The 15,637-nt window shown below is 39.3% G+C and overlaps 1 protein-coding gene across 3 annotated transcripts in view; it reads right to left on the bottom strand.

Annotated features, from left to right (window-relative positions):
• Window positions 1-12,839, bottom strand: part of LOC130931938 (zinc finger protein OZF-like) — a 55,310-nt gene extending 42,471 nt beyond the window's left edge. Inside the window, exons 1-2 of one of the 3 annotated variants that reach the window (XM_057861181.1) lie at window positions 12,476-12,839; window positions 5,776-5,862 (exon numbers count right to left, since the gene is read on the bottom strand). In XM_057861181.1, coding sequence (XP_057717164.1) covers window positions 5,776-5,862; window positions 12,476-12,605 — 217 coding nt within the window. In that variant the 5' untranslated portion in view covers window positions 12,606-12,839. Of the gene's footprint in view, window positions 1-5,775; window positions 5,863-9,585; window positions 10,645-12,475 lie in introns of those variants that run through there. The other 2 variants (XM_057861179.1, XM_057861180.1) reach the window with 2 other exon arrangements.
• Window positions 12,840-15,637: the final 2,798 nt, after the last annotated feature.

Genomic DNA, 15,637 nt, shown 5'->3' with positions numbered 1-15,637 from the left:
TTATTATAGTATACTACTATGTACAGTATAATAGTTTTATAATAATTATAATATTAATTGCAAATCATATTTTTCAAAAAGGGTGTCATTTTAAAGCTATTCTTAGTGTAGAATCTGAATTCTGTAGTATTATAGTATTAATTCTGAAGTATGTGGGAATAACTCCAGAAATTGTTATTTATATGAACGTGGCGTGCTTTTATTTTGAAATATACACCGGAAGTACGTTCGCTAAACCACTAACAGCTTCACACTCCGCAAAAAAAAAAATCACTTTTCGTCATTGCTTGTGGCGTCACTGTCACTCATAGTTTTTTTCCCCTCAATTTTCTCGTTTGCAAATGATGTCAACCAGAGATTTTTCATGTTTGAAGTGTCACCTTTTAACCGCAAGTTTGCGTTTTGGAAAAGACTGCCAATGTTTTATAGCAGGCTAAAGTAGGTTGTCTTTTCTTTCCCCATTAGTCTCAATTTAGCAATGCTAACGCTTACAGTGTTTAATATACACGTGTTTCCTTATTTTGTATGTCTGAACTGTAATTCTACGGCATTTTGATTACTAGTAAACATCTGTGAAATGAACTGGAGTCTAATAGCAATCTACACGCACACACAAATGTATGCATGCACGCACGCGTTGATAAAATACAGCCGTGAAAATTACCGCCCTCATTTTTATTTATCTTGCGACAAATGGACTCATTTCATATCGCAACAGGCTTAGCAACTTTAATAAAACATGTCGTTAGTTAGTTAGATGGAATTACGACCCCCCTCTTAAAAATGTTCCCCTCGGATCTACACAATACAAGTATGTCCACCATCTTTGACATCAAAATGGCAAATTTAGCCGAAAGGTGAGTGATTTTCATGCCTGAATGACTGCAAGTCGCTTTTTTGTTATTTTTCCTCGTGAAGTAAAGACACACTTTCGAGCGTTTGAACCTACGTGTTGTCATTGTTATGTTTACGGCTGCAATGCTCGTGCTAAACCATCGTAACCTTTCATTTTCACCCTCTTTCCTGGTGAAGTGTAACCAAACTTTGTAGCAAGTGGTTCTTGGCGCCATGCTAGTCTGCCAGGATGCATCTGGACAACAAGACGTTTCACGTCACGTGATGACGCAGTACGCGTCTTTTAGGAATCGTTAAAGGGATCGTTAAAGCTTTTTCATTGTGATGTCGTGGCCTCGAAATAGGGCTGGGCGATATGGCCTTAAGTTCGTATCACGATAAATTGAGCAGATTTACCTCGATAACGATAAATGACGATAAATTCGCCCAAGCAAACTGTTATATAATTTGAAAATTTGAATCAATGCATGGAATACAAATAAACAGTTTCTCGTTAAATTTATTTACCAGCTTTCAATTTAACAATTGCACATGCAGTCTAAACATTAAGTATTAAAAAAAAATCTTGGAAAACAATAAGAATTCTTGTGTGAACATTTATAACAGCTTGTATGACTTGAAAAATATCATCATTTGAATTTCATTAAATTCATTCCGCATTGTTATACACTAGATAGTGGCATACGTTTAGATATTTAGAATAGATACAAATACGACACATTCACCCGCCCCCCAGAAATTATACTTAATTAAAAAATAAAATGTTTCACAAACCTTTCCTTTCTTTTATTCGGCTCAATTATTTACATCTTATGATTTTGGAAATCCTTACAGTATTCAATAAATAATATTCCTGTTCCCAAGCACTGTGCTTACTGTACTGTAATTTTTACAAAAAATAAACAATACATAGTTACTCCCCGTCATGTAGGACGAGCCACTTACAAGACTAGCACTGTCGTGTATTACAAATACTGCTTTGAACACATCTTCACAGATAAGCAATGACACAGGCTTAAAGAGGTCAACTTTAATTGTGTAAATCACACTTAATGACGACACGATCTCCTGGGAAATAGATGACATCCACTTAATTCCATTGAAGATACTGTATGTAATGCTGAGGCAATTTGTCAACTTTACTTTTAAAAAGAAACGTGCACTGTTTATCCAGTAGATGGGGCTCTTGCAGTGTGTCAAACAGTGATTCAATTTAGGGCAATTGTCTTAAAAGTGGTTCATTGTTTCAGAAAGCCTCGGTTTTTCCATCCCTATCTGGAAACTGTCAAGAGTTTACTTAATGTCGGGTGAAAGTTTGGCGAAGCTAACTTAAGCCCGACTTCATCCCGTTTACTTGTAGCGTTAGCCGCTAGCGTTAGCAGCTAGCGTTAGCCTACCGGGCTTCTGTTTGATTGGCTTCCTGAAAACCATGTGACTCCAAACGTAAGCACACTGTCTACTTTCTTAAAGGGGAATGAACATAGCCGAACAACAGAGTCAAAGCGGGATGAAAAGACTATATTTTCTTCTTTTATTAAATTACCGAATTTACCGACATGGTCAAAATTACGTTGGTCATCGTGAAGAATGTCGGTAACGGTAAATTTTCGGTTAACCGCCCTGCTCTACCTCGAAACACCAGGAACCAGTTCGGAATTGGAATTGGATTTCGATTCCCATCCATATTCTTAATGCACTTTTTGTTTCAGTTAAATTATAAATAAACATTTCTTTACTTGAATCTTAGCCTTGGCTAATGCAAAGTTTTGTTACTGTTCTAGAGGCCTTATTTTTCTATCATTGAGTGATGAACCTTACAATGGCAATCAGCAAATGTTTGCATTTTAAAGTGTCATTTTTATAAGTTATTGAGAGGCCTTTTGGTTATTGATAGGCTTGCTGTCCCGTAATTGCCAGGTTAAGAAAGTTGTTTCATGGACCAAAGACCACAAGTCTCCTCTCCTGTAGCACCAAATGTTTTTATCTGATGACAAAGCACAATACCTATTGGGTTTATGTTTTACTTCAATGCTTATTGTTCAGGGAACACCTCTTCAATGACATTGACTAATTGATTGTGATTGACTCCAATTATATTTGAAAAACATAAATATTGGCACTTTATTTGAAGTTCTTGTCTTTGTTTTGTTCATTATAATAATGTTCATGTTATCATGAAAAATCTGGTTAGGTCAAAAGCAAATCTATGTTGAATCCACCACTACTTTTTTTTAACCTCGAGGGGTTCAAAAACTGTGAATATACATTTAAAAATTATATATTTATTGTCGGTTATCGATATTGGTATCGGCTTTGAGGAGTAGGAAGTTATCGGTATCCGTTTCAAAAAATGTATATCGTGCACCCCTAATTTCTATTTATGGTATTTGGTGACACTTTATTTGACAGTGGCGCCATAAGACCATCCTAAGTACGACCTGACACTGCTATGAGCACTAATCAATGCTTATGACTGATATTATTTTGTGTCATTTAGCAAATGATCTCACTTTTGAATGGATGGAAGATCAGAGCTGGACATAAATAGAGTTAATTAACGCCATGATAGTGTCATGTCATAATTATGACGGTTTTACAGCAGTATTATGATGCTGCTGTCAAATTAAGTGTTACCTATTAACCCAATTAATCAACAAATAAGCTGAACTAGACTATAAGCTGCATGATTCAAAATGAGAGGGGAAAAGTAGTGGCTTATAGTTCGAAAATTACGGTACCTAAATCTATCTACCTACTGTCGTTACCCTAACACTGTGTGAAAGTACTAAATGTTGTTTAATGCAAAGTTTACCAAATTTTTGATGAAAATTGCCTTGGGCGGCAATGTAGGTCAGGTGGGTAAAATTAAGATCTCCTAATGAGTAAAATTGATCAACTTTCTGCACTTTTCACTTTCTTGATCAAATTAATTAAATTCTACTCAGTGATTCTTAACAGATTAAAAAAAATAATTTAATCAAAAAAAAAAAAAAAAAGGATTAAAATGCAGTTAATAAATTGTTCAAATTTGGTCAATTCAGCACAGTTCGGCTCCAAACGGCACACTCTTTTTAATTCTGTATAGTATAATACAGGACTGTCTCAGATAATTAGAATATTGTGATAAAGTTCTTTACTTTCTGTAATGCAATTAAAAAAACAAAAATGTCATACATTCTGGATTCATTACACATCAACTGAACTATATCAAGCCTTTTATTATTTTAATATTGCTGAATTTGGCTTACAGCTTAAGAAAACTCAAAAATCCTATCTCAAAATATTAGAATATCATGAAAAAGTATACAAGTAGGCTATTCAACTAATCACCTGAATCATCTAATTAACTCGAAACACCTGCGAGGGTTTCCTGAGCCTTAAAAACACTCAGCTTGGTTCAGTAAACTAAATCACAAGTATGGGGAAGACTGCTGATCTGACTGTTGTCCAGAGGACCATCATTGATACCCTCCATTAGGAGGGTAAGACACAAAAAGAAATTTCTCAAAGAGCAGGCTGTTCACAGAGTGCAGTTTCAAAGCATATCCACAAAAAGTCTGTTGGAAGGGAAAAATGTGGCTGGAAACGCTGCACAACCAAGAGAGATGACCGCAGCCTTAACAAAATTGTGAAGAAGAGCCGCTTCCAGAATTTGGGGGAGCTTCAAAGACAGTGGGCTGAAGCTGGAGTCCAGGTATCAAAAGCCACAGTTCACAGACGTGTCCGGGAAATGGGCTACAATAGCCGTATTCCCATGGTCAAGCCACTTCTGAACTCAAGACAACGGAAGAAACGTCTGACTTGGGCTATGGAGAAGAAGCACTGGACAGTTGCAGAGTGGTCCAAAGTCCTCTTTTCAGACGAAAGCAAGTTTTGCATTTCATTTGGAAGTCAAGGCGCCAGAGTCTGGAGAAAGGCCGGAGAGGAGCAAAATCCAAGTTGCTTGAAATCCAGTGTGAAGTTCCCACAGTCAGCAATAGTTTGGGGAGCCATGTCAGCTGCTGGTGTTGGTCCACTGTGTTTCATCAAGTCCAGAGTAAATGCAACTGTGTACCAAGAGATTTTAGAGCACTACATGCTTCCATCTGCTGAAAAGCTCTATGGAGATGAGGATTTCATTTTCCAGCATGATCTGGCACCTGCCCACAGTGCCAAAACCACCAGTAACTGGTGCACTGACCATGGCATCACTGTCCTTGATTGGCCTGCTAATTCCCCTGACCTGAACCCCATCGAGAATTTGTGGGGTATAGTTAAGAAGAAGATGAAAGACACCAGACCTACAAATGCAAATGAGCTGAAGGCCGCTATCGAAGCATCCTGGGCATCAATAACACCTCAGCAATGCCACAGGCTGATTGCCTCCATGCCACGCCGGATTGATGCAGTAATCCGTGCAAAAGGATTCCCAACCAAGTACTGAGTGCATCAATGGACATTTTCAAATGTTTGATTTAGTTTTGCTGTTATAAAATTATTTTTTTACTTGGTCTGAGGAAGTATTCTAATTTTTTGAGATAGGATTTTTGAGGTTTCTTAAGCTGTAAGCCAAAATCAGCAATATTCAAATAATAAAAGGCTTGAAATAGTTCAGTTGATGTGTAATGAATCCAGAATGTATGACATTTTTGTTTTTTTAATTGCATTACAGAGAGTAAAGAACTTTATCACAATATTCTAATTTCCTGAGACAGTCCTGTATATATTTACCTAATGTAATTACTTCAAACGAAGCGAATCCTTTACATGGAAGGAAATCTTTCAATTTGTCGATGCCACGGCGCAACCTTGATGTCAGCTAACGAGTCCAATACACGGCTACTAAGTAAGCAACACCAAGATAAAAAAGAAATGAAAAATACTGTCTTAGACTGAAAAACATTTCTGTACTTATGAGGAAAAAGGAAGGCTTTGGATGACCTTTAATGTGTATGAACTCTTCTCCATCTACTTCCTCCTTGATGCATGCAGACTCCTGGTGCTCAGCACTTGGGGCTCGGCTGACATCTGCAAGACCAAGAACACAAACAAATCTAATTTCTTCACTTGCACACTTTTGTTCCCAAATTTGATTTCTGTTGTCTTCCAATCCAGCACTAAAGTCATCCAAAGTGCCTTGACATCACATTAACATACAGTACCTGTCAAGTTGTACGGTTTTGGCGTAATTTGTACAAGTAAGCACAGATTTTTAAATGTGTACGCCGTACGTTCAAAATCTGTACGTTTTTTATGCATTAGGTTTTTTTTTCCCTACGAGACAATGTGCGTTACTACGCTGGCTGAACGACCTAAGTAACTTTTTATCTAAAATACTCCTAAATCGGCAAAATCTTCACTTGAATCTATCTTTAAATGATGAAACAGTTTTAAAATGTTCACATGTCGAAAGTAGACAGAAGGGAACTAATTAAAAAACGGGAGCAATTTAAACAACTTTCACGGTTGATTCACACCATTAAATGACTTCCAAACATAAGAAAGGTTACTATTAGGGCTGTCAAACGATTAAAATTTTTAATCGAGTTAATAACAGCTTAACAATTAATGAATCGTAATGAATCGCAATTCAAACCATCTCTAAAATATGCCCTATTTTTCTGTAAATTGTTGTTGGAATGGAAAGATAAGACAAGACGGATATACACATTCAACATATTGTACATAAGTACTGTATTTGTTTATTATAACAATAAATTCACAAGATGGCATTAATATTATTAACATTCTTTCTGTTAAAGGGATCCACGGATAGAAAGACTCGTAGTTTTCAAAAGATAAATGTTAGTACAAGTTATCGTAATTTTATATTAAAACTCCTCTTAATGTTTTCGTTTTAATAACATTTGTAAAATTTTCCATCAAAAAATAAACTACTAGCTCGCCATTGTTGGCATCGCCGAGCGGGAAGTCACATGGGCTCCCTGCCGTTCTTCCACAGTGTCTTTAACTACGTAAAGTAGTGATTGAAATATACCACAAGGTGTCAATGGTGAGTTTTAAATTAGAGATCTAGCCAAGTTTTTCTAGTGCGTTTTGCTCCTGGAGTAACGGCGTAGTTTCCAGGTTCATTGTACCTTACGTTCTTTTGAGTGTTGAACGTAAGAGACCTCTGATAGTTTGTATATTGTGACTAAATATTGCCATCTTGTGTATTTGAGCTAAACGAAATGTTTGAATAGAGTTTGACCAAAGTCTGAGTGTTTTATGTGCATTTTGCGTAGCTATTTTGATTAACTGTTCCGCCCAAATGCATGATGGGAAGTTGGCCAACCATGACTGTCAGTGGTGGCTGCAAATGGTATATTTTCTGCATTGTGTTCAATGAAGCATATTGAGAAAAAGATCATCCCGAGTCATTCTTCCCCACGTCGCCCGCCACAATAGTTATGATTGTTGTGACAGAAAGCTTATGCCAATAAATGGCGCGGCCTTAATGAATGCCAGTGTCCACTCGCTTTTCTCTGCATCTTAGCTCTCAATGTAGAAAAAACGGCGCCTTTGGTGTCTGTTTGCGCCAATGCAAGAGTGGGCTACCCCGCGCATGCATTAAATATTTTAAAGACCAAAAGTGAAGTAAGGTTGGCCAACCGTGTTTTTGAATAATATCAATGGCTAAATAATTATAAGCATATTTTCATTATTTTTTTTAACGCAACCCTTCCAGATTCTTTGTTTAACCCATAGAAACGCCCTTGACAACGAAAATGCTTTTCTTCGACAATCTTAAGAAATTACGTCACACAGAGAACTGCGAGGGAAGTCCGCCATAGAACAGTATTGTTGCATTGCTTCTCGGTAAGATGCCACGGCGGTGTGTGGCGATGCATTGTTCTCAATCCAAAGAAAAGTTGTATGAGTGGCCTAAGGATAGCAGGGCAAGTAAATGGACATCTTTCGTTCGCACGAAGCGAATTAATTTCACGCCATCATTGAGTAGTGTTCTGTGCTACAAACACTTCGAAGATGCCTGCTTCCTCAACCGGTTTGCTGATGATCAAGGATTTGCAAAAAAGTAAGTGTGATTTTTGGATAGATGTAGGGCTGTCCCAAACGACTAATTTTCTCCCGATTAGTCAGCCGACTATTTTTACGATTAGTCGACTAATCTAATAATTAAATTTATTTATTTATTTATTTATTTTTTTTTTTACCAATTTAGCAATGAAATTTTTGTTGGCGCTTATCAATTCACAAAAAACATATTGGAACACTCAAATTATTTATTAAAGTACAAATAAATACGTAAATAACAATAATAAATCACAAATAAACAATGAGTTCAAATGCTGATAGAATTAACTAGTGTAGCATCCCGATTGAAAAGATGGTCTCTTAAACTGATGGTTTACAACTTTTATTCCATCCTTGATGTAAACACACTGTAAGAGCTACGGTGCACACAAATAAAGCAACACAATTAGAAATTAACAAAAACTTTTCACCTTTTTCCTTTGAAACCTTATTTATATATCAATGAATTGCCTATATGAATTGCCTTTACCTTAACTTATTACCTTATCATTGACAATCTCTCCCTTGAGTGCAATCACTGTATATACTGTATATATTTATGACCTTTTAACCTTATATAATTTTCTATACCATAAAATAAACCATAACATGAAATAAACCTTTCAATTAGCATTAAGAACAATACTAATAGCACTAATAGGCCCATTGTCAATGAAACATTATTATTTAGTAAGGCGACAGCACCCTCTGGTGTACAAAAAATGAAAGAAAAAAAATTAAAAACTGCGTCAAGGCGCTTGAGGCGTTCATTCACGGCCGACGTGCAGCCACGCTTGGCGTTGAAGAGACAGGACAGAAGAGTGTACTCTCCTTTGTTTCTTTGAAATAAGGTAATGTTTTGGACACTCTGGTGCGCTTTTTTTGGCTTTGTGCCGCTTTCCCCGCTTGCAAACAGAGCATCCGACATTCTAACTTTCCACGCATATATTTTTTTAACCCTTCATTAACCGTCGACGGGATGTTGTGCTCGTCGACGGATTTACGTCATCGATGACGTCGACTATGTCGACTAGTCGGGACAGCTCTAGATAGATGACTGATGACTTTGTCAAAGCAGAGGTGCCAACTGTTGTGAAATGAACAGTAGAAGGTAGCGACGTTAGCCGAAAGGTAACTCGAGGCAAAACCCCAATCGTGTTGTGGAATGAACAGTAGAAGCTAGCGACGTTAGTCGAAAGCTAAATCGTGGCAATCCCCGATCATAGTTGTATTGAGTTCATTTTGCCTACACTTATAAATTCGTCAAAACTTTTCTTTTATCCCAGGCAATAGTAGGTGGTTTATTTACCTGACATGTTTCGGCGAACACTTCCGCCTTTGTCGGAGGGTCCGAAGGCGGAAGCGTTCGCAGAAACATGTCAGGTAAATAAAAGCCAACGTCGCTAGCTTCTACTGTTCATTACACAACATGATCGGGGATTCGTCAAAACTTTTCTTTTATCCAAGGCAATAGTAGGTGGTTTATTCACCTGACATGTTTCGGCGAACACTTCCGCCTTCATCAGAGGGTCCGAAGGTAGAGGTGTTCCCCTAAACATATCAGGTAAATAAAAGCTAACGTTGCTAGCTTCTACTGTTCATTCCACAACATGATCGGGGATTCGTCAAAACTTTTCTTTCATCCCAGGCAATAGTAGGTGGTTTATTTACCTGACATGCTTCAAATCGTAAAAATAATAACAGCCTATATCTTACCAATCTTGTAATCTCGATGGGTTTTGTCTCCATTCCATGTCATGTAGTCTGGGCACATTGTTTGCATCCTGATTAGCGTCTGGCTAATACATGTATGGTCCAACATAAAATTCCAACCTCCTCCTCTTCCTCCAACTCTTCAAAAACTTGGATCTCCTCTCTTGCGCTCGATCTATCGCTTATATCGGTCTTTGAATCATTGTTTGAAGGGCTTTGTAGGGCGGCCATATGGAGCGCTGCCATCGCTGTTCTCGGTGTGACGTATCACTTCCAGGCTCGAACTTCGGAAGCGCGATTATTTTGTCAAATATACAACATATAAATGATTTTTTTCATGCTTTATTTGTTGGACAATGTTTAATTACTTTAATTGTGACCCTATTTGGCATTTTATGAAATTACTTCACATTTGGTCTCTAACGTGATTAATTAGAAAATTCCATTACCACCCATTAACGCGATAAATTTGACAGCCCTAGTTACTATGGTTTTGGGGTTTTTTTTTGTTTTGTTTTTGTATGAAAAAAAAAAAACATGAAAGCTAACACCATTTACTTCGCCAGGTAACTAATTAGTCTTACATTAAGGTAACTGAGTTGCTAACGCAATTATTTTTGGGAGAAGTAATTTGTAACTAGTTAATTACTTTTTAAAAGTAAGATTAACAACACTGGTCATAAAGATGAAGTCTGCAGAATGAAAAGTGACAAAAGCGGATTTTTTATTCCGCCAATTTGTTGCCGAATACAATTTGCCCGCAACTATGGCTGATCACTTCTCAAAATTAGCAAAAGAAATGTTCCCTGACTCAAAGATTGCATCGGCAAGTTCATTTTATCAAATGACCTTTTTAATTTATAATTGGACACACTAACGAACTACCTTCAAGTCAAACTGAATTGCGAGATGAAGTGCAGCCATTAAAAGACATGATAGAAATTGCCAAAAGGCCAGGGGCGGACTGGTAATCTGTGGGTTCTGGAGGATCACAGAACGGCCGGTGCACTGGACGGCCGGCGGCTGCCATTCATTATTCATCACTGTTTTTATCCCCCCTAGCCTCTGATTATCTACAGTTCGCATCCAATCCGACAGGTGGCAGCAATGCGCCTGGCTGTTAGAAGAACGAAGAAAGCACTGAGTAGCCTTCATTGGTTCCTTCTGCAAGCAAAATAGCGACGAGCGTTAATGGTGGCAAAAAAGAAAAAGAGAAGGGTGGCGCGGAGAAGGTTAGGGAGAAAAAAAATTAAAGAAACTCGAGAGCGAAGCATTAAAATGTCATAAGTTGACAAATATTTTCGCAAGCAGCAGTCTGGCTGCAACGGCCAGGTCGGGTAAAAGCAGCCCAGCCCCCGGCGATGCGACTGCGATGGTGAGAGGGGGAGCGGGAGCCGCTCTGTGACGTGCAACCGGTACAGGGAGAGAGAAAAGAAGAGGAAGGGGGCAATGACAAGCTGGTGGAAGTTCCTCAGACAAGCGCAGGGCAAGTAAAAAGGGATGAAGAGGGTCACTTGCTCGGTGTACTGGCAATTGTTATCCACCAGGTAGCTACATTTTAAATGAAATAAATGACAATTAAAGGGTTAGTGCCAGTGAGTCCATGTACCCGTTTGCAATCGTGTCAAGTTAGCTAGTCCTACTATCATTCTCCTCAGAAAAAATATTTTAGATGTAAAACAACGTATGCACACGCAGCAGCAATATTAATGCAGAAGAAATATAACAAAATATTAATAAAATGAATGGTTTCACTTTAAAGTTTAGGTAGTTAAATTGATATGATATATATTTTTAATCATTCATATATCGTTTTGTTTTCTGGTTAATACTTTCCAATAAAGGTTATGTATACAGGATTTGTCTTGAAATGTTTATTGTATTTTCATTGAAATTTATTATTTGTATGGCAAGATTAATTATAGCAGGGGTCTCCAAACCGGTCCTCAAGGGCCGCTGTGGCCCTGGTTTTTGTTTCAACCATCGAGTACCAACAGTTTAACCAATGAAGTTTCTGCTGAAACAAGCAGCACCTGACTGCAATCAACTGATTACACTTTTAAGACACCAGATTGGTGCATAGGTGTTGTCTTGTTATGTAGGAATTAAATCCTAAGCGCTGCGGCCCTATGTGGAATAGTTTGGAGACCACTGAATTATGGCATAAACAATGAAATCATTTTATAGACAGAGATATATAGAGATATATTATAATTCATTGGATACATAAAACTTAAATTATACGAAATAAATTATTTCATTTGTTTATTCAGGTTGACCATAGAGCTAGACCAGAAAATTAACCCAACTCCAGTTCAGCCTTGCAGTACTTTAAGTGCCCCAAGTCAGAGAGTCACAGGCTAGACACATTTTCTTCATTTTCTCTCAAAGTGCACGAAATTGATGCATTTTACAATAAAATGTTTAAAAATTTTTTAAATCGCCCCTTGGGGGGCATGCCCCCGGACCCCCCTAGGGGGTCTGTGTTTCCCCTTCGTATAGTGATTCTTGTGGGCTGGGCTGAGTCAAAGTCCAGGGCTGCTTTTTAGTCCCAGTCCGCCCCTGCAAAAGGCTACATACAACTATAAGAAAAGTCACTGTTAAATTTTAGTAATCATGATGTACTGAATATATTGATTGTTCTCTGATTGCACCCGGTTATATGTTACAATATTACCAATAAATTCATATCATTTTAAAAATTGAGTTTTATTTTTGTTTCACCAATTTGTAAGGGCATGCGTCACAATTTGTAAGATTGCCAACGACTTCTGGTTGACAGGTATGCATTAACTGCGATTAAAACTGATAGCAATACTGTTAACATTAAAAATGATTTCTCATTACCGCGATTTGTCATGTACAGTGTATTTATCATGGAATGTCAACCAACCTTCTAGTCTGCTAAGAACAAGCTTATTGTGCATTAGTTTGCACACAGTCCAGTGTCGGTGACGTGGGGGCTCCTTTTTCACTCCACCAAGATGCTCCTGGAGGTTTGCTCCCGCCTGTCTCACGGACATTTTCAGCCACTTGATTTCTGAATGCTGAGACGAAGATTGGCTAAGGATTTTTAGACCATAATGCTGGACATGTCGTCGAAACAATGAGTACCAACTACCAGTGGGGGGAAAAAATGGCGAGTCTTCTTGATTTTGGTTTAATTGGCAGTATCCCTTGTATCGTGGGGCATTACCGCCATCTGCTGGGTTGATGGTTAAGCACGAGATCAGAGAAACTCCATTAGTTGTCTTTGAATTTTGTCCGTTTTGACCTTTTGAATATTTTCCATAATAAATGCCTCTTTTGCCTGTTCCAGCACGGTTTTCAAACGCCCCCCCCCCCCCCCCCATATTTCATACACACCATTAACACATGTTCAACTGTTTCATGATCCCCGCAGTGTTTACACTTCCCATCTGTGTGTCCCACCCCCACCTGTGTCTGTATTGAGAACAAATGTATCCTTGCCACCATTTTTTGTATGTGAATTTCCCTTCTGCTTTACTCATATCAACCCGCCTGTCTATTATCAGTGCTTTCAGTGCTTGTTTGGCGAGGATACTGATGAGATATATTTCCATTTATTCACAATAATCATATGTGGACATTGAATTCTCCATCATAAGACAGCATATGCCATTGAAAAGCGGCACATCTGGAAAATATTAGCTAGTCCTAGCAAGATGGAGGTGCGCAATGCACATTCCAAGCAATTTTGACCCTGCCCCCAAGTTAGAGGGAAGAAAAAGACTACGAGCAGATAGGTGGGAGAACTTTTTGTTCCTTTGTCTGATGGTACCAATGTCTTGTTTGTATTTGTTTGTCTTTCAGTGAAAATTCTTTGTTCTTTTTTATTCCCGAGTTCTGTGTCATCATCTCCTGTTCGTTATAAGAATAAAACAACCTGTAACAAGGAAAAATCGACTCTTTTCCTTCAATACCAACCTCCCTGTTCCCTTCAATCCCTACGTGTGCCAGGACCCGCACCAACTCCACCCCGAGCCCTCTTTTCTGTGTTTCATACAATAACTGGTGTGTCTCGAATATTAAGTTTAGTTTGCTCGACTTCATGGTTACTATGCTCGTGAGCGTCGACCAACTGTCTGACACAATTGCTGCCTTATTTAGAGAAATGTGAACAGCTGAACCTGGTCAAAAGAATGCAGGCCATCACAGTCAAGGCGCCAGCCACAAGGGAGGAGTTAGCGGACGCCTACCCTTCCATCTTCAGTGGTCTGGGTCAGTTTCCTGGGGTGCACCACATCCACACAGACCCACATGTGACCCCAGTAGTGCATGGATGCAAAAAAATTCCCATTGCTGTTATGGACAGGCTGAAAGCTACGCTGGAAGAACTTGTTGAAAGAGACGTTATCGCACCTGTCATAGAGCCCACAGAATGGGTAAATAGCCTTGTCATTACAGAGAAGAAAAAGGGGTCGCTCAGGGTGTGCTTGGACCCTCGTGACCTGAATGTGGCGATCAAGAGACAACACTTCTCCATATCGACCCCAGAAGAAGTTCTCCACAAATTGTCGGGGAAAACCATATTCTCCATTTTGGATGAAAAAGATTGTTACTGGCAGGTGAGACTGGACACGCCCTCCTTGATGCTATGCACATTCAGCACCCCGTGGGGCAGGTTTCGCTTCAAGAGGCTTCCTTTCGGTATCAAATCTGCCAGTGAAGTTTTCCAACAAAGAAACTGTGAGACTTTTGGCGACATTGAGGGTGTGCACATAATTGCTGATGACATTATCATTCCTGCTGCGTCAGAGGAGGAGCATGATGCAATTCCTCAGAAAGTCATGGACACTGCACATCAAAATAACATCAAATTCAACAAAGACAATTCAATAAAAAGTGCAGGCAGTCAGATACATGGGACATGTTGTCACTTCAAAAGGTGTGAAACCAGACGAGTATAAAGTTTTAGCCATCAGAGCCTGAGGGCAAGAAAGGACTACAGAGCTACTCTGGATGCCAAGGCACTTCTGGAGCCACGAACACACAGCTGCACTGGACAAGCTCAAGACAGCCCTCAATGCAAGCACCTGTACTCCAGTTCTACGACGAGAGCGCATGCTATTGCACCTCAAACGTTATCATCTGAGGATAATTTACACTCCAAGGAAGGACATGCATGTTGCAGATGCCCTGTCACGTGCTGTTATCCCTGACTGCAATGAAGACATGAAGGAGGATCTGTTTGAGGAGAGAGTAGTGTATGCCATGGAAGCAACTGATGCTCTCGACACAGGTACTCTGTCGAAACTCAAGGTTGCCATGACGACTGACAATGTACTAAAACAGGTGGTGGAGATGCACAACAAAGCCTGGCCGAGACGACGGAGCAGTGTTTCCAGCAGTCTGCACCAGTACTGGCCATTGAGAAACTCCATCAGCATCAGAGATGGCAAACTGATATCTGGTGACAGGATTGTTATCCCACAGGGTGTGAGGCAGCTGATGTTTGACAGACTACACCTAGCACACCAGGGGACACAGCGAATGAAAGCACAAGCAAGAAAAGTGATGTACTTGCCAGGTATGACACACGACATTGAACCAGAAAGAAAACCACGGAACCAGAAAGAACCGCTAATTTCACATGAAGTACCTGAACTGCCATGGCTGAAGACTGGTGCTGACATTTTTGAGCTAAATGGACAATCATATCTACTGATGGTAGATTACATGTCTAAATACCCAGAGGTGGTACACCTGCCTGACAAAACAGCATATACAGTGATAAGTAAAATGAACCCCATCTTCGCCAGACATGGAATCCCAAAAGAGCTGGTAAGTGATCATGTTCCTTTTGCAAGCGCTGACATGCTACAGTTTACATCTGCGTTGGGCATTAAGCTTATACACTCAAACCCTGGATATCCACAATCAAATGGACTTGCGGAGAGGATGGTGAAAACGGTCAAACATGCACTCAAAAAGGCGACACAGACTGGTACAGACCCACACCTAGCTCTCCTGTCACTACGTAACACTCCAGTGACTGGGACAGATTTTTCACCAGCACAGGTTCTGATGGGAA

The sequence above is a fragment of the Corythoichthys intestinalis genome, chromosome 16, assembly GCF_030265065.1.
Source record: "Corythoichthys intestinalis isolate RoL2023-P3 chromosome 16, ASM3026506v1, whole genome shotgun sequence".
Lineage (NCBI taxonomy): Eukaryota > Metazoa > Chordata > Actinopteri > Syngnathiformes > Syngnathidae > Corythoichthys > Corythoichthys intestinalis.
Note: the sequence above shows the minus strand (reverse complement) of the source record. Positions and strands in the feature narration are given on the sequence as shown.